Source organism: Lontra canadensis, unplaced genomic scaffold (genome assembly GCF_010015895.1).
Source record: "Lontra canadensis isolate GAN:19392208 unplaced genomic scaffold, GSC_riverotter_1.0 scaffold58, whole genome shotgun sequence".
Lineage (NCBI taxonomy): Eukaryota > Metazoa > Chordata > Mammalia > Carnivora > Mustelidae > Lontra > Lontra canadensis.
In genome coordinates, this window is record NW_022631052.1 from 9,179,826 (window position 1) to 9,205,205 (window position 25,380).

The window sequence follows — 25,380 nt, forward strand, 5'->3', positions numbered from 1 at the left end:
ATTGCAACTCGTCTTGAGTCGTCTTGCCTCCCCCCATGGTTCCCAGAGTCTAAACACACAATCACCCCCCCCCGACCAAAAAAAAAAAAAAAAAAAAAAAACCATTCCTTTCCCTCAGAGCCCCCACGCGCCCACCTCCGGTCTTGGCAGTTTGGAAACAGTTTTGGAGGCCCCAGGCGCACGCCGCGGCGACCGCGGCTCGGAGGGTAGCCCCAGCCGCGGGAGGTAGAGCCCGGGGAGACCCCCCTCCCCCGCCAGCCAAGCCCCCCACCTAAGTCCCAGCAGAATAAATAAATTAAAAGGCCTTCCCCCGGGGAGGGGGGGAGGCAGTGTGGGAGCGCGCGAGTGAGGGGTGGGGGGCCGCTGGGGCCCGGGGCTTTGGCGGCGCAGCTGCCGCCGCCGGGAGAGTGCCTGGGGAAGCGGCGAGGAAGGAGAGGGGAGGAGGAAGAGGAGGAGGAGGAGGAGGAAGAGGAGGAGGGTGAGCGCTCGGGTCGGGCTCCTTAGCGGTGTATTGTGGGATGTGCGGCTACTGGGAGCCGAGCCTCCGCCGCCAGCCGCCTCCCGGGCAGCAGCAGCAGCAGCAGCAGCAGCAGCGGCGGCAGCAGCTCCGGGCCCGGCAGCCGCGGCGGCGGCGCCCCCCCCCTCCCGGCCCCCTGTCCGGCCGCCCCGGCCTCGGCTCCCGCGGGGGACACCATGTACTGGCTGGCGGCGCAGGGAGGCCGGCGCCCGGCGGGGATGTAAGCGCGGCTCGGGAAGAGAGAGGCCGCGGTCGGCAGCCGGGCGGCCCCGAGCCCCCGGCCCCGGCCCCGGCCCCGGCTCCGGCCGAGCGGGCGGGCGGGCGGGCGGGCGGCGCCAGGCCTGCCGCGAGCCCGGCGCGCGAGCCGGGCCGAGCGAGCGAGCGAGCGCCACGCCGGGCGGCCAGGCGGCCGGACGGACACCATGGGCCGGAGCCCGCGTCCTCCGGGCGCCCCGGGCCCCGCCAGCACGCACCGGGGGCCCCCGGGAGCCCCTCGCTGCCGCCCCGAGACGGTGGCCGAGCGGGCGGGCGCCTAATTCTCCCGGAAGGGTTATTCTCTCGCTCTATTCTTATTTTGGGGGGAGCCAGCGAGACAGCTCCTTTTGGGGCGCGCTGGTAAGGTGGGAGGGGGTGGGGGCTGGACGATTTGATTCTTTCGCGTGTGTGTAGAAGCGGCCGCCGCCGCCGCCGCGGCGGAGACGACAACAACTTGCTCGTTTTCAGGTTGGGTTAACGGCATGGAGAACAGTCACCCCCCCCCACCACCACCACCAGCAGCCCCCGCCGCAGCCCGGTCCTTCGGGCGAGAGGAGGAACCACCATTGGAGAAGTTACAAGTTGATGATTGACCCGGCTCTGAAAAAGGGGCATCATAAACTGTACCGCTACGATGGGCAGCATTTCAGCCTGGCGGTGAGTAGCCGGCGCGCCTCCCCGCCGCCCCCACCCACCCCCAGCCGAGCCCGGGGCGTGGGGGAAAAGGGTCGGAGCGGCCCAGGGTACCCCCCTTCCGACCACCGGGCCAACTGTCAGCCCGGTCCCCAGTCCTGGAGTTTGACAAGTGCCTGGAGAAGGGGGGTGTCTGCCCCTGCCCCTGGGGAGTGGGACCAGCCTTCCCATTCCGGCCCCCCCCTCACCAATTCCTCCCCACAGATGTCCAGCAACCGCCCGGTGGAAATTGTCGAAGATCCCCGGGTCGTTGGGATCTGGACCAAAAACAAGGAGCTGGAGCTGTCGGTGCCCAAATTCAAGGTAGGACCCCTCCCCCCGACCCCACGGTCCCTTCCCTCCCCCCTCCCCGCTCCCCGAGTTCGAAAATAACGCCAGTCCTGACCTAGCCCAGCCAGATTCTGAGTTCCCGCCGTCCACGGCTGGGGAAGTTTTGGCGGGGAGGGGGAGATGGCAGCGAGAGGGGTGTCCCCTCCGGGCTGCTGTAAACAGAATAACACTCAGTGAAACTGTAATCAAGGATCTGATACAGTGTCCTGCCGGCCCACCTGGGGGCTCCGGGTCCCCACCTGGCTCCTGCCAGCCGGGCTGCTCTGCCCCGGGACCCGCCCCCCTTCTCAGCCTTACGGCTTAAGGGGGACAACTTCCTAGACCAAGGGTTCGCCCCTGACCCCGCAGCAGGGAGAGGAGGCCGGAATGGGGGGGTGGGGAAAGAGAAACTGTTTCTTTTTCCCCTTTCCTTTCGAACCCAAAGGACTTCCACGTTCCAAACGATTTAATCCTCCGCTTCCCGGGCCCGCCCGCGTGCATTCCCCCCCCCAAAAAAAAACAAAAACAAAAAACCCCAAAACATACATATATGTGTATATGTATTTTTTAAAAATTTTTTCATTGTTTTAAACTGGCATGCAAGTGGGGAATGTTGTTTCCCTTTGGTTTCAATGTTCTCCAAACTCCCTTCCCCCTCGTCCCTGCCAGATCGATGAGTTCTACGTGGGCCCGGTGCCTCCAAAGCAGGTGACATTTGCCAAGCTGAATGATAACATCCGAGAAAACTTCCTGAGGGACATGTGTAAGAAGTATGGGGAGGTGGAGGAGGTGGAGATTTTGTACAACCCCAAGACCAAGAAGCACTTGGGCATTGCCAAGGTGGTCTTTGCCACAGTCAGGGGAGCCAAGGAGGCCGTACAGCACCTTCACAGCACTTCGGTCATGGGGAATATCATCCACGTGGAGCTGGACACTAAAGGTGAGTTTTTAGGTCCTGCATCTCCTTTGCCGTAGGTTGTTCTGTCACTAGGACTCCTCTCCCTCCCTGAGCCCCTCTTGTAGTGTTGGGGACCCCCCAACCCTATTTTTCTTTTGCCCCCTCCTGAGGGTAGAGTCACGTGGAGCTAAATGTGTTGTCTGTTGCTAGGAGACAAGCTATAATTTACCAAATGTGCTGTCCTTGGCTACTGCATGTACCCCTGGGGACCACCCAGAGGCTTCCCCACCACTGACACCCCTGCGGGCCCCTCTCGGAGCCCTGGTGGCCTGGGTTTAGGCAGTCCCCAGTGTTGCCATCTGTGTTAGGGGAGGAGGCGGGGTTTGTTTATTTGTGAGGGGCTGAGGGAGAGCTGCCAGAATGCCTTTAAATACAGAAAGGGTAGGTCCTTCAACTAAAAAGAGAGCCCTCCGAGGATCCAGGGTCCTCCCCACCGCTCCCGCTCCCATGCTACCCCTTCCCTCTGGAAGTGGAAGCCAATCTGGGCCCAGAGTGTGGTTTCATTGATAACGTTCTGATGGAGTTGCTCTGGGTGCTCCAGGGTTGACACTGTGCCTTCCCTCCTCTCTCTTAAAGAGACAGCAGCGCCTCCCATGCACTGGGATCCAGCTGTGTGCTCTCTCTGAGCTGGCTGCTGGGAGAGTGCAGCTGGAGAAGCCACCCTTCTTCCCTTAGGTTCTTGGGAGGAGAAGCTGGATGCTGCAGAGAGGGGTTTGTAAGACTCTAGGGCATCCCCCAGAGTTCGCCTGTGGCCTCTTTAGGGAAGTTCCCAATATAGAAGGAGGTGCTGGGTGCCCTGAGGAGCAGCCTGCCCTGTGAGTGGACAGGCCACCTTGGGTCTAGTGCTTCCTGGGGTCTCCTGGGAGATACTGCCTGGGAGGGCTTCGGCCTGCAGTTTCCAGGAGTTCTGTGAGCACAGGGTTTTAGGGCGGCCAGGGCACACCAGACCCAAACAGGAAAATCCAAACTCTTCTTTTTTGCTTTTAATACTGAATACGTGTTGACTGGGTCTTTAAGCCCTTGCTGGAGGTTGTAGAGGGACGCTGGAAGTGGGTGGGCACAGTTATCCCACAAAGTCTTGCCAAGCCTGTACCTGGATCTGAGTTTCCTCAGGGCACAAGCCCAGGTTCCTGGCCACGACACAGCACCCCTCTCCCTCCCTCTAGTTTCTCAGTCTCTGTCAGAGGCATTCAGACCCTTCCAAATCTACTCATCCCTTAGGGGGCTCCTTTCTGATGTCTCCCTGAGAATTGACTATGGACCCCTCTCCCCTGTCACTTGCCCATTTTAAGGAGCAGCCCGCTCTCACCAAAATTCCTCTTCTGAAAAGGTGGGGGTGGGGAGTGGGAGGCCCTCAGAAACTACCAGCTAACTTTGTATTTCGAGAAAGAGACCAGTAAAGTGTAAAGTGTAGCTCAAGGAATGTGTCTCCTTTGCATATGTAAGCAGCTGCCTCAGAGGGCTCTATAAATATCAATAATCTGGGGCCCCCTGGTCTATAGAGGCCTCTCTCTGCTGTGGGGGGAGGGTTACCAGACGGGGCTCTGGGACTGAGGGCAGAGCTGGGGAGCCCTGGGAGCCTGGTCAGAGGAGGAGGCCTGTGGAGTTCACAGTAATGGGGAGCTGGAGTGTGTTTTACAAACTGCTCGTCACCTGGCCCCTGGTAGGTAGCAACAGACTGTTGCCTCTGTGTCCCTGGGTCTCTCCGCTAACTGTAGCCTCTGGCTGTTAAGTGGGAAGACCTGACCCTTTGTTTGGGTGCCCTGGCCCAAGTGACAGGAAAGGGCTTTGTGTTGGGGGTGGCATTTCTGTGGTGGGGGGGAGTTCCAGTCCCACAGAGAATTAAGTTCTGAATCTTGTCCAAAAAAAAAAAAAGAAGAAGAAACAAAACATACAGTTTAGCAACTTCATTGAACCGATGGGACTTCTCAGTCAGGTGCAAAGAGAGGGGGTTACCCAGTCAGGGTCACACAGCTTCCCAGGCTTGGGGTCTCAGGCACAAGGAAGCCACAAGGAAGCCAACCTGTGGGGTCTGCCCCGACCTGGAGCCTCCCTCAGTCCTCTCTCCCTTCTCACAGGGGAAACCCGCATGCGGTTCTACGAACTGTTGGTCACAGGCCGATACACACCCCAGACCCTCCCAGTGGGTGAGCTGGATGCTGTCTCTCCACTCGTGAACGAGACCCTGCAGGTGGGTACATCACCATCAGCACACCCCCCCCCCCCCCACCCCCCCCCCCCCACCCGGGAGCGGCCCCCACCCCCCCCCCCCCCCCCCCCCCCCACTCACACTCATCACCAGCTTCTGGCGTGCCCCCGCCCCCCCCCTTCACCATCTCCAGTGTTGGGACTCCAGAGCCTAGGAGGGAAAGGAGCCTAGCCTTGTCGGGGCTGGGGTTCCCGTGGACCCGCAGCTTCCCAGGGCTTACTTTGTGTCGGTGCAGTGTTGTGTCTGACATCCTGTCACTGCTCTGCCGCTGCCCCCAGAAAGCAGAGCAAGAGCCCTTACCCAGCCGCTGCCTTCCACCTGCACGGCCCTCGCACGGGGTCTCATTCCGGCCCTTCCCCGGCAATAGCGCAGCTGCCCTCAGGAGGAGCTTTTCCAGAAGGAAGGGCCTTTGCTGACTTGCTGGGGTGTTCAGTAGGCATTTTAACCATGCCATGCTATTTCACTCCTAAAACATTGGGGGACCAGAGGGAACAGGGCCCTTGGCCACGCCCTCCCTCCCCAAACCCATAGTTCTTCCTGCTGGAAGGTCTTTGATTTCTGACAATCTGAGACAGGGAGGAAATCCCAGTTCAAACCAAGAAGTCAGGATCTTCTCTTTTCTCTGCTTTAGAGATGATAAAAAATCCTCAGGGTTCCTTGAGGATAACTGGATATCCTAAGATTAGAGAAAAGTTAGGACCATCCAGAAACTCCTCTTCAGTCTCCTGCTCCCTCCACCCCCCCCACCCCCAGCCCACCCCGCCACCTCCGTTTGCCAGGCTGCAGTTCTGGAGTGACCAGTTTGGCTCTGAGATCCCCAGAGTGAGAAGGGAGAACAGCCCCCCCAAAATTGCACGATGCCCCCCCCCACCCCAGATCTCACATACTGCTCTCCCTCTCTTTCCCTCTCCTCAGCTGTCAGATGCTCTGAAGCGCCTCAAGGATGGTAGCCTGTCTGCGGGCTGTGGCTCTGGCTCATCCTCTGTCACCCCCAATAGTGGCGGGACCCCCTTCTCCCAGGACACTGCATACTCCAGCTGCCGTCTGGACACACCCAACTCCTACGGACAGGGCACGCCGCTCACACCGCGCCTGGGCACCCCCTTCTCACAAGACTCCAGCTACTCCAGCCGCCAGCCCACACCCTCCTACCTCTTCAGCCAGGACCCCACAGTGACCTTCAAGGCCCGGCGCCACGAAAGCAAGTTCACAGATGCCTACAACCGCCGCCACGAGCATCATTATGTCCACAACTCTTGTGCCGTCACTGCGGTGGCGGGGGCCCCGGCTGCCTTCAGGGGCTCCGTGGACCTCCCGTTTGGGGCAGTCAGCGGCAGTGGGGGCAACAGTGGCCCTCCGTTCAAGGCCCAATCACAGGATTCGGCCACGTTCGCCCACACTCCACCACCTGCCCAAGCAACCCCCGCTCCTGGAGTCACATTCAAGTCGACTTTCTCTCCGTATCAGACCCCTGTGCCCCCTTTCCCCCCACCCCCTGAGGAGCCTGCCACCACAACCACCTTTGGGGCCCGTGACAGCGGGGAATTCCGGAGAGCACCTGTGCCCCCACCCCTGCCACCCGCTGAGCCCCTGACCAAGGAGAAGCCAGGCACCCCGCCTGGCCCACCACCTCCTGATGCCAACAGCATGGAGTTGGGTGGCCGGCCGACCTTCGGCTGGAGTCCTGAGCCCTGTGACAGTCCAGGCACGCCTACGCTGGAGTCATCACCTGCGGGGCTGGAGAAGCCCCACGACAGCTTGGACTCACGCATAGAGATGCTGCTGAAGGAACAGCGCACCAAGCTGCCTTTCCTTCGGGAGCAGGACTCAGACACCGAGCTGCAGATGGAGGGCAGCCCAATCTCCTCCTCCTCCTCCCAGCTTTCCCCACTGGCCCCCTTTGGCACCAACTCCCAGCCAGGCTTTCGAGGCCCCACACCACCCTCCTCACGCCCCTCCAGCACCGGCCTGGAGGATATCAGCCCCACGCCACTGCCTGACTCAGATGAGGATGATGAGCTTGACCTGGGCTTGGGGCCCCGGCCCCCTCCGGAGCCAGGCCCCCCGGACCCTTCTGGTCTTCTGGGCCAGACAGCTGAGGTAGCCTTGGACCTGGCTGGAGACAGGACCCCAACCTCAGAGAAGATGGATGAGGTACCATGTCTGTCCATCTCTGTCTTGGATTGGTTTTGTCTATCTTGTGTCTCCCTCTTTTCTCCTCTGAAACATTCTGCCCTTAGGACAATGAGCTAAAACACAGAAGCATCAGGGTTAGGGCAGCGAAAATAACAGGTCAAATACAGAGAATAAAAAGAGAATGCAAAAAGCACCAGGGACTGTGACTGAGCAGCTGGTTGGCTCTGAGCAACCCAGCAGCCATGGAGAGAAGGGAAACATGACCTAGTTCTGTTGCTCTCCTATTACGTATGGGAAGCTAAGACATTTTTCTAGGGATCCATTCTGACTTGAGCTTCTTGGGTGGGAGTTTACTGAGACCCCAGATAGTATGGACTGTGGTAATGGTTCTGGATCCCCTCCTCTGTTGGGTGGCTTGGGTATGATCAGGGCTGATCCTGACACTCAGGCTTATTTGGGAAAGGGATTAGCCAGAGCATTCTTAGGCTAGGCCAGGTGGGAGCTCTGGAGCATTGTATCCTAGAACCTAGAGCCCTCTGAAGAGATGGAAATCCATGGTGGGCAAGGAGGGCATTGAAATTTCCCTTAGCCCTCTCTCTCTGTCTCCCGGAGTGAAGGAGTTAAGGGTTAGCCCAGGGGGAGGGCCACAGCCAGAAACAGGCAAAACATCATTCTCCACTGCTCATCACCCATAGAACCATCGGGGGTCTTATTACCCAAATCTCCAGCCTCCGGGTTGGGGTGGGCGCACTGCTATGCTACAGTCCCTTGGAGGGAAGGATTAGGTCATCTTCCCTTGGCTCTGCTCCTCCCCATTTCTGATCCAGGCACCTGTCCCGGTACTCCCAGAGAGCTGGGTTGGAACCTGTGTGCCCGGTGGCTTTGAGCAGCCAGGGATTTAGAGCTCTGTGCCCCTGTGGGCGGCAGGAAGGAGGGTTCCCCCCTTCCCAGGCCCTTTGATTAGGCATGTTTGGCTGCCTCAGGGAGGAACAGAGAGGAACTTGGCCTGCCCAGGAGGGGACTGCCGGTGGCTTGTGCTCCAGACGCCCTCAAGACAGTTCTAGGGAAGTGGTTTCTGGTGCCAAGGGGTCTGAGCAGGAGGAGTTGACAGGTGTGCAGAGGTGAGGGACTGATAGCCCTGCCATCTTTTCTTCCCTCTGCTACCTGGGGTAATGGGAAGTTTACCATGCTGACTGGCTGGTCCAGGACTGGGAAGCCCAGGGCAGCCAGCGGGACTGGGCTCTCCCATCTTGTCACTGTAGGAAAGGGGAGACTGGGGCCCAAGAGAGGTGGGGTCGGGATGCCCCAGGACATTAGCCCTGGGAAGACCACAGTACTGATAACATCCAGGCTGGCCCTCGGGAGCCCCCTGCTGGCAGCCTGGAGAGCGGCACCTGCGTTCCTCCAGACTGAACTGGGAGGCTGTCCCAGCTCCTGCAGAAGACGAGAGAGAGAGAGAGAGAGAGAGAGAGAGAGAGAGCGCGCGAGCGCGAGCGAGCGAGCAGGGGGCACCACTAAGGGGCATTCCCTTTCTTCAGAGGCTGGTGGTTAAAAGTTCAGGCTCCAGTCTTTGAGCCTGGAGACCCAGCTCTGTTACTTACTGGTTATGTGACCTTGGTAAGGCACTTTCCCTCTCTGAGTCTCAGTTTCATGGTCTGTGAAATGGGACGGTGGAAGTACCTGCCTCCCACTGTCTTCGGCTTAAGTGAGGTGCCCCAAGGAGAGCTCCAGGCACGGCGTTGGGCTGGTGCTGAGCACTTCAGCTGTAGGCTAGTTACCGCTGGTTCTCACCCCCACCCCCGGGTGCCGGAGGGGCGGAGGGAGAGGCAGGGCCGAGGGCCGGAGCGCAGGCTCTGGGTCTCCCTGTGATTGGCTGGCCGGGGTGCCGGGTTAACCCTGTGCGTGCTGCGCTCGCGAAGCTGGGCGCTGTCCGGGACTGATCTCCCTCCCCATGCTGAGCCTGTCTGTGTCTCGTCCAGCAGGTGCTTGATGGACCCTGAGACAAAGAGAGAGAGACACTCTGTGTGTGTGTGTGTGTGTGTGTGTGTGTGTGTGTGTGTGTGTCTGTGTGTCTGTGTGTCTAGAGGGGGTCTAGCAAAATCCAGAGCTTCCTACAGGTGCTGAAAGTTTGGTATTCCTCTTCCCTGTGGTGCTCCCCCAATTTCCCTTTGAGCACTCGCTCTCCTAAAGATCTGACCCCGGACCTTAGAGCCTCCACACACCCCACCTCCTCAGGCTTCAGATGCACTCTCCGTCTCTCCAACCTACAAACACTCTGTCTCCTCAGCCAAGTTCATCTAGGTCAAGACCTGAGCCACCTTCTCACCTCCTGTCCTGACATTAGAGCCTGACTCTTTCTCCCACCTCTGCTCTGCCTTTTTACTCCACCTCTGCCATGTACACCAAAGTGCCCCTTCTAGTTTCCAGTCCTGTGTCCCAGTGTAAAGGGGCCTGTGCCCATTTCAGAGCTGGGGTCATCCTCGGCTCCTCCCCTCTTCACCTGGTACCATGTCCCTAGATTCCATGGGGATCCATCCTGAGCTTGAGTCCCAGCCTTCTTTCTGACTGGCTGTGCCTCCTTGGCCAGTGGCCGTTTTCTCACCTGTCAGGGGGGCTGGAGTCAACCCCCCCCACCTTACAAGGCTAGAGCACAGATGAAAAATGAAACACTGTACCCACAGCACTCAGCCCCACACGGGCCCGCGCCCACCAAGCGGTCTCAGGACCAGATACGAAGAGTAACTAAGGAAGGGAAAAGACATACCTCCTGTTTATACAGTCTTAAAACTGCCAAACTTTTAGCTCAAATGTCACCTTGGACAGCTGGCCCTGTCGCAACGAGGATGGCAGGCTGACTGGGAGAGGAGGCAGGGGAGCCACATACTGGTTTGAATCCTGGTGCCATCTCTTTATTGGCTCTTTGGGCTTGGGCAAGTTACTTAAGCTTTCTGTGTTCCAGTTTCCTTGGTAAAAAAGGAGATAACAGATCTACCTTGTAGAGTCGTCCTGAGGACTACCTGACTCAGTCCATATATCAAGTCGTTAGAAAGATGGGTGGAAATGGAAGCAGTGTAGCACCTTAGTATTATCTTCTCTGGGTACAGACGGAATCTCTCAAGCTCATGGAATGTGCTTTTCTCGCCACACCCTGTCTCCCTCCCCAGCTTCTTTCCTCTCCGTGGTGGGCTACCTATTTCACATCTACATTCTGCTTATCCTTTGCCTCTTCCCTCTGGAAGCTTAGCTCCATGAGAGCAAGAATTTTATCCATCTTGTTCACCACTGTGTTCCCAGCACCTAGAACAGTGCCTGGCCCACAGCAGGTGCCAAGCAAGTGTTTGTTGAATGAATGAATGAATGAATGAATGAATCCTCATGAACCCTGAGGCAGGTACTGAGATGCTCATTATGCAAACAGGGAAACTGGGGCTTAGCAAAGTTAAGATTCTCACCAAGCCTACATAGTCCAGAAGGGAGGGGACCGGGATCTGAACCACAGGATCCGCAGTGCTCCTGTCTTGAGGGGGGATTCTCTGATTTTCCGGTGTTGGAAGCGCTCTGTGCGCCAGCTTGGTCTCCCAGGCTTAATTAACCTCAGCACTCTCTCCTGGCTCTCCCTGCAGGGCCAGCAGTCCTCGGGCGAGGACATGGAGATCTCGGATGATGAGATGCCCTCAGCCCCCATCACCAGCGCCGACTGCCCCAAACCCATGGTGGTGACCCCAGGGGCAGCGGCTGTGGCGGCCCCCTCTGTGCTGGCTCCCACCCTGCCGCTGCCCCCACCCCCCGGCTTCCCACCACTGCCCCCGCCACCGCCACCGCCCCCACCACAGCCAGGCTTCCCCATGCCCCCACCTCTGCCGCCGCCCCCACCCCCACCGCCCCCGGCCCACCCAGCTGTGACAGTGCCCCCACCACCCCTGCCAGCACCCCCACCCGGTGTCCCACCCCCGCCCATCCTGCCACCGCTGCCGCCCTTCCCTCCCGGGCTCTTTCCGGTGATGCAGGTGGATATGAGCCATGTGCTGGGTGGCCAGTGGGGTGGCATGCCCATGTCCTTCCAGATGCAAACGCAGATGCTGAGCCGGCTGATGACCGGCCAGGGCGCTTGTCCCTACCCACCCTTCATGGCGGCGGCGGCGGCGGCGGCCTCAGCGGGGCTACAGTTTGTCAACCTGCCGCCCTACCGTGGCCCGTTCTCCCTGGGCAACAGTGGGCCAGGCCGCGGGCAGCCCTGGCCTCCCCTCCCGAAGTTTGACCCATCAGTGCCACCACCAGGCTACGTGCCACGCCAGGAAGACCCACACAAGGCCACTGTCGATGGCGTCCTACTGGTGGTACTCAAAGAGCTCAAGGCCATCATGAAGCGTGACCTGAACCGCAAGATGGTGGAGGTGGTGGCTTTCCGGGCCTTTGACGAGTGGTGGGACAAGAAGGAGCGAATGGCCAAGGTAGGCAGCAGCTGTGGAGTGCCCTGGGGCGGCCGGCCAGCTCCCACTCCTCTCCCAAGCTGTGTTACTGGAAACAGCGCTCCCTCTAACTCCTAAGTAGGACAGCGTGCGTGTGACTCCGTGAAGCTTGTGTGTGCGTGACACGGGTGTGCACCCGTTCTGTGGGTGGGGATGTCGGGGTTCAGGGAGGCAGAGTGGAGCGCTGCCTGTGTCTTGAGCCGTGGGCACAAAGCGCAGCCAGTTTTGTGGGAAGGAAGCAGCAGTTACGATGCGGCTGTCACTTTTGAGGGAAGGCGGGCTGCTGAGAGTCGGCCGCCCATAACCATGGTGACAGTCTCCTCCTTTCTGGCACCCCCAGGCCTCACTGACACCAGTGAAGTCAGGTGAGCACAAGGACGAGGACAGGCCAAAGCCCAAGGACCGCATCGCCTCATGTCTGCTGGAGTCGTGGGGCAAGGGCGAGGGCCTGGGCTACGAGGGCCTTGGCCTGGGCATCGGGCTGCGTGGGGCCATCCGCCTGCCGTCCTTCAAGGTCAAGAGAAAGGAGCCGCCAGACACAGCCTCTTCTGGTGACCAGAAGCGCCTGCGACCTTCAACCTCTGTGGATGAGGAAGATGAAGGTATATGCACCCTTCCCCCGGTGCTGGGCTGTCCCCCAGTGTTTCCCCAGCCCCGCTCAGACACCCCTCTCTCCCCTCAGAGTCAGAGCGGGAGCGGGAGCGGGACATGGCGGACGCTCCCTGCGAGCTCACTAAGCGGGACCCCAAGGGTGTCGGTGTGCGGCGACGGCCAGCCCGGCCGCTGGAACTGGACAGCGGTGGGGAGGAGGACGAGAAGGAGTCCCTGTCGGTGTCCTCATCGTCATCAGCATCCTCATCCTCGGGCTCCTCCACAACCTCACCGTCGTCCTCAGCCTCTGACAAGGAGGAGCGGGAAAGCACCGAGGAAGAAGAGGGAGAGGAGGAGGAGGATGAGGAGGACGAAGAGGAGGAGGAGGAGGAGGAGGAGGAAGGCCCCCGGAGCCAGGTCTCCTCTTCCTCGACCTCATCTATGTCAGATAAGGTACGTTTGGGTTGGGGAAGCCTGGGGTGCTGTGCCCGACGAGGGGGCCCCTTTGGCTCACCCTAGCTCCGGTCTGTCTCTCCCAGGATGACGACGACAGTGAGGACCAGGACGAGTCTGAGAACGACAACGAGGACATAGCCCTCTCGGAGGCGAGTGAGAAGGAGGAAGGGGACTCGGACGGAGGTGAGTGGTGTGGGCCGAGGCGCCCGGCCCAGCTCAGGGTCCCCTGCAGGATACAGCCTGGGCAGCTCTCAGCTATACTTTTGGGGCAGGGTTTCTGGCCTTCAGCATGTAAGCTCAGTGACGTGCCCGCGTGTGACGTAAGGGACAGTTCTGTGTACATTGACACGACCAGGATAGGTCAGTCCCTGGAGACAGAAAGGAAACTAGTGGTTGCTTGGGTCTGACGCTGGGAGGCTGGAGGCCTGATACCACGCTAAAGGCGCTGGCTGGTTTCTTGAGCTCGTGAGGATGTCTTGGAACTAGAGGTAGTTGTACAACACTGCAGTGTATTAACCACCGCTGAATTATTCTCCTTAATACGGTTAGTTTTATGTTTTGTGGATTCACCTCAGTTTTTTATGATGGTGACTAGTTACCACACGTGAGCACGTGCGCGCACAGGCACACGTACCCCGGCCAGCCGAGGGCCCCATGCAGCCCGGGGGGCCACACGTGCGGGAGCTGCGGGGAAGTGTCCTTGGAGCACAGCAGATGCTGAAGGGCTCCCGCCTGTGTCCCCTGCCCCAGAGGAGACCGTGAGCATTGCCACCTCCAAGGCTGGAGCTGGGTCCTCCAGCGAGAGTTCTGAGTCTTCTGAGTTCGAATCAAGCTCCGAGTCCTCGTCATCGTCCTCGGAGGATGAAGAAGAGCTGGTGGCGAGGGAGGAGGAGGAGGAAGAGGAGGAGGAGGAGGGGGAGGAGGACGAGGCAGCAGCGGATGAAAGTATGGCTCCGGCAGCTCCCGACGAGGACTTTGAGGAGGACGTAGCCACAGGGGCCCCTGCGACGGAATCCTCGGTCATGGAGGAGGAGGTGGACATCGAGGCTGAGGAGGAAGCCCCCAGGGAGCGGACCCCTGTGCCAGAAGAGCCCCCCTTGCCTGTGTGCGTCGAGGTGCTGGCTAGCTGCAAGGAGCACCCCCAGGAGCCGGGCCTGAAGCAGGAAGCGGCCAGGCTGCTGTCTCCAGAGCCCCCTGCTGGAGGAGAGGCGGAGGCCCGGCCCCCGCCGTCCCCTGAGCGCACCCCAGGTAACACCTGCACCACCCCCGTGGGGTGGTGGGGAGGGAGGCTGGATGGCCTTACCCACAGAATGAGCCCAGGCTCCTTTGGGTCAATCGCTGAACCTTCCCAAGCTCCGGTTTCCTCATCTGTAACACGGGGTCAGTGGATTGTGTCTCTCCCACGAGGTCAGATGGAACGACAGAGGGAGGGGACATAGTGTGCCAGCGTGGAGCCTGGCACCCAGCCAGAGCTCCAGACAGTCCTCGGTGCGAGTAATTCCCCAGAGTTTGGGCCTTGGCCCGTGAGTCCTATGGGATGCTCCCAGGAAGGTGGGGAGGAAGGGGGTGGGGGGCAGACATGCATGGTCATTTCGGTGACAGGCAGGTGGGGGAGGCCGTGGACACTGCCCCCTCCACCATTTTTATGGAGCTGCACAGAGCATACTCAGCGCTCTAACGTACTGCCCAGTGGACCTTTCTGCAGTGATAGAAACGTCCCCTCTCTGCTCTGTCCGGTCCCATAGCCGTTAGACACAGTGTTGCTAAGAGCACTTGAAATGTGGCAAGTGGAACTGAATTTGTAATTTTATTTAAGTTTAATTAGTTTAAACTTACATAGTCATGCATGATTAGTTCGTACCTCTAATAAGTCCTTTAGGAAAAAAAAAAAAAAGCCTGTTGTATTTTCTGTAATTCTGTGTAATTTGGCTACAGAACCACGGGTCTTTAATATTGTCGTAGGTAGTTATTTAGCCTATTTTGTGTCCCCAGTACTATTTTAGGCATTGACAATACAACACTGGGCCAAACACACAAAAGTATCTGCCTTCATGGAGCTTATATTCTAGGGCAGGGTGATAAATGACAGCAGATAAGCTAGAAAAATGTATTATATGACAGTGGAGATAAACGCTAGGAGAAAGGCTCTGATAAGTCCTTCAGAAAAGGAACCTGAATTTTACTCAGTAGCAGAGCTCATTTTCTAGGTCCACAGGACATTTCCTGTTCACAAGGACACCATTCTAAGGACATAATGTCAGAAGCTAGCAACCATGTCTTCTTAGGTCTTTGATTTATTCCACCATCATTTATCAGGCACCTACTGTGTGCCTGACAGTGGGCTGAGCATTGAGAAGCCTTGAGTAGTTTAGCTATACGGGGACAGTCCCCATACTCACAGAACTGGAGGCGTCTCAGATGGCTATGAGGTCAGGTATTAAGCACACAGTGTGGCAGCATAAATAGGGCACCAAGAGATGTTTGAATCGAATACTAATGGTCTGGTTTTTGCCCACCTCTTTGCAGAGGAAAACCTGGAAGTGGACCCCCCTGCGCTGCTCTCCTTACCCCTGCAGCCGCCGTTACCACCCCCACGACCGCCCCGGCCGCCTAGCCCACCACCAGAGCCTGAGACCCCAGAAGCCCCCTCGCACCCACCGGTCCCTCTGGAGCCCTCTGCAGAGGAGCAGCCCCCGCGTACTCCGGGCCTCTGTGGCAGCCTGGCCAAGTCACAGAGTACAGAGACAGTGCCGGCCACGCCGAGCGGGGAGCCCCCACTTTCAGGGGGCAGCAGCGGCCTGTCGCTGAGCTCCCCGCAGGTGCCTGGCAGCCCCTTCTCCTACCCTTCCCAGTCCCCGAGCTTGAGCAGTGGGGGCCTCCCCAGGACACCTGGTCGGGACTTCAGCTTCACACCCACCTTCCCCGAGCCTGGCGGGCCCCTGCTCCTGCCTGTCTGTCCCCTCCCAGCTGGCCGGCGCGATGAGCGGTCTGGCCCCCTGGCCTCCCCGGTGCTCCTGGAGACGGGCCTGCCTCTCCCCCTGCCTTTGCCCTTGCCCCTGCCCCTGGCATTGCCTGTCCCCGTCCTGCGGACCCAGACACGGGCCCCTGCCCAGCTGCCACCTCTGTTGCCCGCACCGCTGGCCCCCTGCCCACCCCCGATCAAGAGGAAGCCGGGCAGGCCCCGGCGATCCCCGCCGGCTGTGCTCTCCTTGGATGGGCCCTTGGTCCGGGCGCCAGGGGGCGCCACCCTCGGCAGGGACCTCCTGCTCCTGCCAGGCCAGCCACAGACCCCTGTCTTTCCTAGCACCCATGACCCCCGGGCCGTGACCCTGGACTTCCGGAACGCGGGGATCCCAGCGCCCCCACCACCCCTGCCCCCCCAGCCTCCTCCACCCCCACCCCCACCCCCTGTTGAGTCCAAGCTGCCCTTTAAGGAGCTAGAGAACCAGTGGCCCTCGGAGGCCATCCCTCCAGGCTCTCGTGGGCGTGATGAAGTCACCGAGGAATTTATGGACCTGGCCAAGGTTCGGGGGCCCTGGCGCCGGCCGCCTAAGAAGCGCCACGAGGACCTGGTGGCCCCAGTCTCACCCGAGCTCTCGCCACCACAACCCCTCTTCCGGCCCCGGTCGGAGTTTGAGGAGATGACCATCCTGTATGACATCTGGAATGGTGGCATCGATGAGGAGGACATCCGCTTCCTGTGTGTCACCTATGAGCGGCTGCTGCAGCAGGACAACGGCATGGACTGGCTCAATGACACCCTCTGGGTCTACCATCCCTATATCCTAGCCTATGGGGCGTGGTCCTCGCCCACCTCCCTGGGCCCTGTCTCCCAGGACACCCACACAGGCACCAGCACAAATGCCCATCACCTACTAGCCGTGTCTGGGCCGGCATGGTGCAGGCTCCGTACGGAGTCCTCACTGGCACTCTGAAACACACCTTCCGTGCCAGGCCCATCTCACCCTGTGCAGGTCTCAGGGCCCGAGGTAGCAACGTGAATGTACAATATCACGGTTGCGGAGACTGAGGGCCTACTCCTTGCTCCCCTCGTCACCTCATTTAATCTTCCCAACAGCCCAGGGAGGGTGTGGGCTATTATTCCCATCTTATCTATATAGACACTGAGGCTCAGAGAGGTTGACTGACCTGCCCAAAGCCCCACAGCTATGAAGTAGCAGAGCTGAGAGTTGAATCCAGGCAACTCTGCTTCCAGACTCTGGGCTCTGGACGATGATGCTATCTGGATCATTGGTTAAGCACCGTCAAGTTGGGAGTGGTCATTGTCCCCACTGTTATCAAACTAATTTACTGAGTACCTCCACTTCAGGAAGTCTGCTAAGCGCCTAAGCATATGTACTCATTCAGAGAGGCATTGTTAAGACCCACACCAGGGCCGTGCACCTGGTACTCCTACCCGACAGAGGTCAGACCATCAGCAGGGTTAGCCTGTGGGCAGCCTCTTGGCAGTGGCTTAGCTGTGGGGGGGTGGAGCCTCCTGGAGATCAGCCCGAGGGTAGGCAGGCTGGGCTGTGGGACTGGCCTCCGGAAGGACTAGGAGGGGCTCTTCAAGAATGTCCCTGTGGCCCTTAACCCACACCCACCCACCAGCCTCTCTTCAGCTAAGAAAAAGAAACGGGACGATGGCATTCGTGAGCACGTGACGGGCTGTGCCCGCAGCGAGGGCTTCTATACCATCGATAAGAAGGACAAGCTCAGATACCTCAACAGCAGCCGCGCCAGCACCGATGAGCCCCCGACAGACACCCAGGTACTACCATCAGGTGCCTGGCCACACTGGAGCCTCCTGGGCTGTGGTGGGTGGAGATTCCAGGACGGGGTGCCAGGCAGCATGGGGGGCTTGTGGAGTCAGAGGGGCTGGCACAGAGGGTGTTACTCACCTGGGTGCTCGGGTTGGAAAAGCGCGGCAAGGGTGGGAAGTGGGAGCCTCCGAGGTTTTCATCAGGGATGTGAGCCGAGTGGAGTTGCATTTCCAGAAGGTTCATTCTTTCCTTTTTAAATTCAGCAAATGTCTATTGAGTGCCTGCTGTGTCCCAGGCACTGTTCTGGGTTCATTCACTGGGTTTAGTGAATAAAGTAAAATCATGTTCCTTGCAGAACTTACCTTTTAGAAGGGAGGTAGGAAATATGTGAACAAATAAGCAGAATTTCAAGTGGGGTAAACCAGAGAGGAGGTTAGGTGTGGTGAGTCAGAGAAGGAGACAGTTGAGCCAGGTCTGAATAGAGTAAGGAAATGAGCCATGTGGATAACTGGGAAAGACCACAGAGAAGTAGAAGTAGGCTTCAGTAAAAAGTTAAAACAGGAAGGGTACCTGGCTGGCTCAGTCAGTAGAGCATGTGAGTTTTATCTTGGGGTGGTGAGTTTGAGCCTTGTGTTGGGTGTGGAGCCTCAAAAAAAAAAAAAAATTAAAACAGGAGAGGGCCTCACTAAGTCTGGAAGTCAGCACAGCGTGAACCGCATATGCAAAGGCCCTGAGGTAGAGAGGACCTCGGGTCGTGTGAGAAAGGGAAGGAAAGATGAGTTGAGGCCAGAGACAGAGCAGGTCATCAAGGCCCTTGGAGGTAGTGGTGACAAGGTTATGTATTCTCTGTGTGACAGCGAGCTGCATGGAGTTTCCAGACGGAGGGTGAGGGTGATGTCGCTCAGCCCATAATTTTGATAACTCCCACTGGCTGCTGTGGAGAGTTGATTGCAGGAGTCCTGAGGGGAGACCGTGGAACAGTTGTGGCAGTTCCCAGTCCAGACATGTGGGCAGGTTCGATGGCGTTGGCCATGAGAAAAAAGGGGGTGTGTTTGAAAGAATACTAGGAAGCTGAAAGGACAGACTTGGGGGCCAGACTGGCCATAGGGGACAAAGGAATCAGCTGGGACGTCACTGGGTCTGGCTTGGAGAACTAGGAAGCAGGGTGCTAAGCACTGAGGTGGGAAGCTTGAGTTTTGGGGTTTGTGGAACATCCAGGTAATGAGGTCTGTTAGGCAGTTGGATTTTTGGGCACAGAAGAGAGCCTAGGAGGGGGACAGCTGTCTGGTCATCAGGATGGAAATGTTGAGGGAAGGTCACAGCAAGGATGAGTTTACTCAGGGAGAGGGCGTTTATGGGGAGGAGGGCAGAGGACAAGGGCGACCAAGGGAAAGGGAGGGAGTCAAGGATGTTGAGGAAGGAGCTGTGATCTCAAATGCTTGGAAAAGTCAGAGGCCCCGTGGTGAAAGCAACAAGGGTCGGGGGTGGATAGATACCCTCCATCCTCCCTCCTGGAAGTAGAGGTAACTTCTGGCTGAGACGGGAGAGACAGCAAGTGTGAAGGGAAAGTTGTATTATTTGCTTTGCCTGGAGGACGTTGAACACGTTCAGATTCCAGCAGGAAGGACCAGCAAAGAGGAGAGGTGACAAGTAGGGATGGGACAGGGATGGGAAGTTGGGAAGACAGGGACCCAGAGCTTAGGATGGAGTCGCCAAGAACGTGATAGGGACATGGGTACCTTGTAGCACCATGAGTGGGCCGGCTCCCCCGCCCCCGCGCCACCGCAGGACAGCCACGCCCCTGACCCGTGGCCCCTGTCCTCCGCAGGGCATGAGCATCCCGGCACAGCCTCATGCCTCCACTCGGGCGGGCTCGGAGAGGCGATCCGAGCAGCGTCGTCTGCTGTCCTCCTTCACTGGCAGCTGTGATAGTGACCTGCTCAAGTTCAACCAGCTCAAGGTGAGGCCTGCCCCACCTAGGGTAGCCGGGGGTGGGGCCGTGGGACTCTTGAGACCAGAGCTTTCACCTCTCAGCTCCTTCTCTCCCCCAGTTCCGGAAGAAGAAGCTAAAGTTCTGCAAGAGCCACATTCACGACTGGGGCCTGTTTGCCATGGAGCCCATCGCGGCCGACGAGATGGTGATTGAGTACGTGGGCCAGAACATCCGCCAGGTAGGCGCTGCCCAGCGGGGAGGGCATCGGGGTGGGGGCGGGGCGGCCCAGCTCAGACTGAGGCCTTCTCCCGGCCAGGTGATCGCGGACATGCGGGAAAAGCGTTACGAGGACGAGGGCATTGGCAGCAGCTACATGTTCCGGGTGGACCACGACACCATCATCGATGCCACCAAGTGCGGCAACTTTGCACGCTTCATCAACCATAGCTGCAACGTGAGTGCCTGGCGTGGGCCCCGGCTGCCCCCGGAAGCTTCTGGCGCAGGATGGGCGTGGCCTCCCTCCCAAGTTCCGGTCACGGGGTGATGGGGGCGGGGCGGGGGTGGGGTCTTGTACGCGGAGTCTCTCTTCCCTGAGCTTCAGTTTTCTCTTCTGAAAAACGGGGCCATGACGAGAGCCAAGGTGCAGAAGAAGCGGTGCGCTCGGCTCGCAGGACGGCGTTCCTCCTCGCCCCTGGGCTCCGCCCTCAGAGAACTTTCGTTCTGGGGCAGGGGCAGAAATGCTCTGCGTCCGCGCTATCCGCCGACGGGGCACGAGCTGCGGGTGGGTTGGACGCGGGGCCAGTGCTGCTGAGGAGCTGAGCTCGTCGTTTACTTTGGTTTCACTTAAGCTTAAATAGTCACACGTGGCTAGTGGTGATGGTGGCGGACGGCACTGGCCCCAGGGGGGTGGGGGGCGCAACGGCTGCTGGGAGTGGGGTTGGTTCTCATGCTGAAGACAAGCACGGGGAGTTCCAGACGGGGCAGGCGAGTTCCAGAGCAAAGATACCAAACTTTGAAGTCACGACGTCACTACTTAGCAAGTGACTGTAGGCTGGTGACGTCATGTCCCAGGGCCTCAGTTTCCTGATCTGGAAATAGCCCCTCCCTGTAGCTTGTTGGGAGAGCTCAGTGCTCCTGAGTGCAGGCCCTCTTCGTGTGCTGACATGGGCAGCTCTCCCAGCCGTCACTGGATTGTCACCTGGACCAGTAGGGACTTTTGCTTGCCTCTCCTTTTGGATCTAAGGGTTAGAGGGACTCACCCAGATGGCAGTGAGTGGGGCAGGCATTCTGCTCAGGGAGGCCCAGGAGGGGAGAATACCTGCTTGAGAGACAGGGAGGCTGGCAGCTGGGATGCAGTAGGGGGCGAGAGGGTGGGTAAGAGAGGACGTTGGCAGGATTGGGGTGGCCAGATCACTGAGCCTTGCTGGCAGAGCTGAGAAGCTTCTCTCTATGCCAGGCAGGCTACTGGAAGGTTTCGAGCCATGGGATGACGGGATCTGCTGTTCCCTGGGAGATTTCCCTGGCTGCTGGGTTAGGAGTAGATTTTTTCAGAGGCTGGAGAGGCAGTGGGAAATGCAGAAGTCCAGCTGAGTGATGAGAGGAGCCTGGCTGGGGCTATGGCAGTGGAGGTAGAGAGCAGTAGACAGGATCAGTAGGTCCTTTGGAGGGAGAACCCACAGGACGTGGCAGATTCAGCATGTGTGGAGGAAGATGCGGGAGGTGGGTGTCCAGGGGCCTGAGGGCCTAGTGTGGCTATTCCTGTGAGTTCTAGGTTTGAGTTTACGGAGTCAAAAAATGTCTCCTGGAGCTGCCAAAGGCAGATACCAAAAGCAGGTACTTGGATTTCTGGGTCTGGAGCAGGGTCGAGCAAACCTTTTCTTTAAAGGGCCTGATAGTAAATATTTTTGGCTTTGTGGCCCAGAGGATCTCTTAGCAACTACTTAACTGTCATTGTAACAAAAGCAGCTATAGACAGCACGTAAATGAATGGGGATGGCTGTGTGCCAGTGAAACTCTGTTTGCTCAAACGGACAGTGAGGGGCAGTGTTTGTTGACCCCATCTCTGGAGCCCAGAAGTGAGGCCTGGGCTAGGAACAGAATTTTGGGAGTCACCTGTAGTATAAATGGAAATTGATGCCCTGGGGAACATATATTATTATTACTACCATCATCATCATTCCTGTTTAGTATCAGAGGCAGGGGCTCCCCTTGTCACCTAGATAGGGCAGCCGAGGCTCGAGCAGGTGGCCAGTGGGCATGGAGGTCGTGTAGCACCTTTGTCAGGCTTTACAGGGAGCTCCGTCGGGTTCTGGGGGGCCTCATGGTGGAGGGCCTGGTTGGGGTACCAGTGAGTCATCAGCTCACCGTCCCCTCCTGCCTCGCCCACAGCCCAACTGCTATGCCAAGGTGATCACGGTGGAGTCACAGAAGAAGATTGTCATCTACTCGAAGCAGCACATCAACGTCAATGAGGAGATCACCTACGACTACAAGTTCCCCATCGAGGACGTCAAGATCCCCTGCCTGTGCGGCTCCGAGAACTGCCGGGGGACCCTCAACTAGGCCCCGCGGATGGCTGCCCTTGCTGCCCTAGGGCTCCCAAGCGTGGACCCCAGGGCCCCGGGGCCTAGCCCCACCTCCCACCCCCATTTCAGGTGCTCTCCCCTACCCAGCGGCCATGTCAGGGCCTGGCGCCCCCAACACTACCCCCAGGACCCAGCGCAGCTCCAGCCCCTCAGCGGGAAAGGGCTTCTCTGTCTCTCGGCCCACGTCTCTTTGGTTTTTTAAAATGCTCCCTTCAGGATTTTTGTTGAACTCCAGCGTAAACTTCTCTCTGTCTGTGTCTCTCACTCTCTGTCTCTCTGTCTCTGTCCTTCTCTTTTTCCGTCTTCCCCATCAGCCTCTTTCCATGAATGCTGCTATGTTGTTTTGTCTTCTCTTTACTCTCTTCCTTGTCATAAGAAAAGACGTTTTAACCGTTGAAATGTGAAAGCAGAATCAGAGAGTGGGGATCCCTGGTGAGGGCTGCAGAGGCCTTGGTGTGATGGTGTGTTGGCCCACGTTTCGGAACGCCCAGGCCAGGGCGCTGGGCCAGGTGCTGCAGAGAGGAGGGGGTCAGGCCACATGGCTCTGACCTCAGAACACTACGCAAGGCCCCCTCTCTGCTGGTGATGACTCAGTGAGGAGAAGACCCCCGCCTTCTGTTCCTTCCCCAGCAGCCTGGGGGCGCCATTTCCCCTAGCAGATCCTGGTGGAGCCAAGCTGGTCCCAGGCAAGGATTTCCCCTCTGGGCTCTCCTGCCACCCCACACCCTGCCACCCCCAAAATCTTGGGTTCAATGTTTACTTTCTCATTCGAATGCCAGCAATGAGGGAGCCTCCCGGAGGCCCCAGTGTGGGGGCGTGGGGGCACTGGGAAGGGTCCTGTCTACTCTCTCCTGCCCTCACCTTCACCTGGGTTGGAGGGCCTCCCAGGGCAGGCGGGTCCCCCAGTCCCGCCACTACGGGTCTCTGACCATATGCACGTGGCATTTTTTTTTTTTTCATTTATAAGCTTCACCTACTTGCCCCTATCCCACACCCCAACTCACCCAGCCAGCAGCCCCCTTATCCCAAGAAGGCAAGAGCATATTTATTTTTGGAGTGAGAAGATTATTCTCCCAGAGAGAGGAAAATCTTGGAGAAGATTTAAAAACTCATCTAAGTCTGACAGGTTTTTGTTTGTTTTTTTTCCCCTTAACCTTTTTTACCCCTTTCCCATCATCCTCTTCAGGGTTTATTTCCATGGATTCTTTTTTTTTTTTTTTTTTCCTGTGCGTGTATAAAATCAAAATGGAGGGAAGAAATAGGTTTTTGAAGTTCAGAACCAACTTCTGTACATAGGCTGCCATAAAGGACTTTTTCTCGGGAACATTGTTTCTTGTAGAAACATGTGGAAGACTTTTTTGCTCATTTCTTTGTATTTCCAAAAATCTCACTCACACACACACACATACACATAGACACACACACACACACAAGGCAAGTCCCTCGCATCCCAGAAAGCAGAGCAGGCATGTAAATAATTTCTGGAAAGTGACTGGTGTGACCAGGAGTCATCTTCACCCAGACGGGAGAGCTCCCAGCGGGGCCGCCCCCCCACCCCAACCCTGCAGACGCAGGCCCGGAGCCTCTGGTATCTTCAGCTTGTGTCAAGCTTGTTATCATGTAAATTCTGTACAAAGAATTGTTATTTTTCTCTTTTTTTTGTCGTTGGTGGTTTTGTTGTGTTTTTTTTTTTTTTTAATTTCTTTACCCCATGCCCTCCCTGTTTGAGATTGTGCTCACCAGTTATAAGGTTTCAAGATCGATGAAATCGGTGGCATTAAGACACAGAGGAGGGACCTGGGCACAGCGGCGACCTTCTCTTCCGTTTGCGGTTTTCTGCCTAATTGTGCAACTGAGGAAATATTTATTTTTCACATGAGGAAATGTGTAGTCTGTAGAGATGGTTGATTTAAGTTACTCGTGCAGCCCCCAAGGGGCTGCCTTCGTGCTCACCCCTCTCCCCTGAGAAGAAGCGGAGGGGGATGTGAGGAAACCAGGGTTGGGGGCCAGCCTCATGCCTCGCCCTGGCCTCACCTTGCCCAATTGGCGAGGGGCTGCACCCTCCCTGTCCCTGGGAACCCCCTCTCCACCCCCAAAATGGTTTGCCATATCCAGAAACATGGCTCGTTTTTCTTTCAATGCCTTTGTTCTCATTGAACAAATCTTTGCTTTTGAAAAGTTGGGGGTTTCTGCTTTTGTTTCTTAAATTTTTCTTGTCCCTCCCTTCCTGCCTCTCTCCTCCTGCAAAGAAGAGAACCCATAAGATTTAGGGATGTTTGTGCATATAGACTCTGTCATCCGTATGTAACTTGTTTTGAAGAGAAGTGTTTCCGTTGTGGGTGTGTCTTGCTGTAAATATTTGTTCATATTTTTGTGAATTCAATACTATGTACCATTGTATTATAGTAACTTTTATAAAGCAAACCATAAATATACTGACTTTTCTTACAGATACGCCGTCTCTCTTGCTCTCCTCTCTCCCTTTCCTCCTCTCTTTCTGATGGGGCACACCTCTGCTCACAGGGAGGGTGGCCTGGCGAGGCTCAGCGGGTAGAAGGAGCTAGGTGTGGTGTGGTCCGCTCAGACCGGTGGTTCTTAAACTCTGAGCCTGTTAGGTGGATTCTGTGAACTAGGCCTAGTTAGACCCTTTTAAGGTTTTTTTGCTTTTAAGTTTTGCTTCAACTTTTCTTAAAATCTTAGGTATCTAACACTGCTAAAGGTTTGTAATTAGGAAACAAGCTCAAATATCCAATTGGAAAGGGAGTATCTCAAAGATGGTCACTACTCCTTTTGAGACAGCCCTCTGGTTTGCATTTGAGGGGGAAGGGACTGATAAAATCGTCCTAAGCCGAGAAGCATTAAGTGAATCTAGTGTTTGTGGTGTTTGAGGCTCAGAGCCTCTGTGCCCCGCAGGTCTCAACTCTTCCTGATCCTGTGACGGGGTAGCCATGGGATCCCTGGAGACTTTGTTAGATGTTGTCTACCTACCCCTGAGAAGGACAGATGCCAAGGACCCCAGCCATAAGCAACTTGGCTGAAAAAAAAAAAAAAAAAAAAAGCCTGACCTCCCTTCTCACTAGGGACATGTGAATTCTACCACAAAATAGCCAACGTTGGCTAGTACAGGGCAGGGGGCACTTGGACATCATTAGTGTAAGCTCAAATGGCCACAACCTCCAAGAGGAAAAAGTAGATATTAACAATTGGTTTAAAAATGCACAAAAACCTTCAGCACAGGTGTTCTGCTGCCTGGAGTTGAGCCTGACAGTCACAAGCAGGCAACAGTATATACACGGATGTTCTTTGCAGCCTCACTTGTGAAGGCAGGGGAGATGCCCTTGTCGGTGGGCTGCTTTCCAGAACCGTACCTCCAGACAGGGGAACACCACTGAAGGTGGATTTGTGGGGACAGAAAAAGCTGAGGGTGGGGACTGACCAGGAAAGAGCAGTTGCTGGCCGTTGTGTCCATTCAGACAAAGTGACTGCACACCTGTGAGGTGTCAGAC

The 25,380-nt window shown here is 57.4% G+C and overlaps 1 protein-coding gene across 1 annotated transcript; it reads left to right on the top strand.

Annotated features, from left to right (window-relative positions):
• Positions 1-1,254: 1,254 nt before the first annotated feature.
• On the top strand, positions 1,255-24,326 carry SETD1B (SET domain containing 1B, histone lysine methyltransferase). The gene is given in 17 exon segments (XM_032876346.1): positions 1,255-1,269; positions 1,271-1,429; positions 1,670-1,768; positions 2,444-2,714; positions 4,811-4,923; positions 5,857-7,095; positions 10,701-11,528; positions 11,887-12,148; positions 12,229-12,590; positions 12,677-12,776; positions 13,344-13,841; positions 15,120-16,373; positions 17,198-17,364; positions 19,185-19,316; positions 19,408-19,527; positions 19,606-19,743; positions 21,678-24,326. Coding segments are annotated over 17 exon segments (5,931 nt in total). The 3' UTR covers positions 21,852-24,326.
• Positions 24,327-25,380: the final 1,054 nt, after the last annotated feature.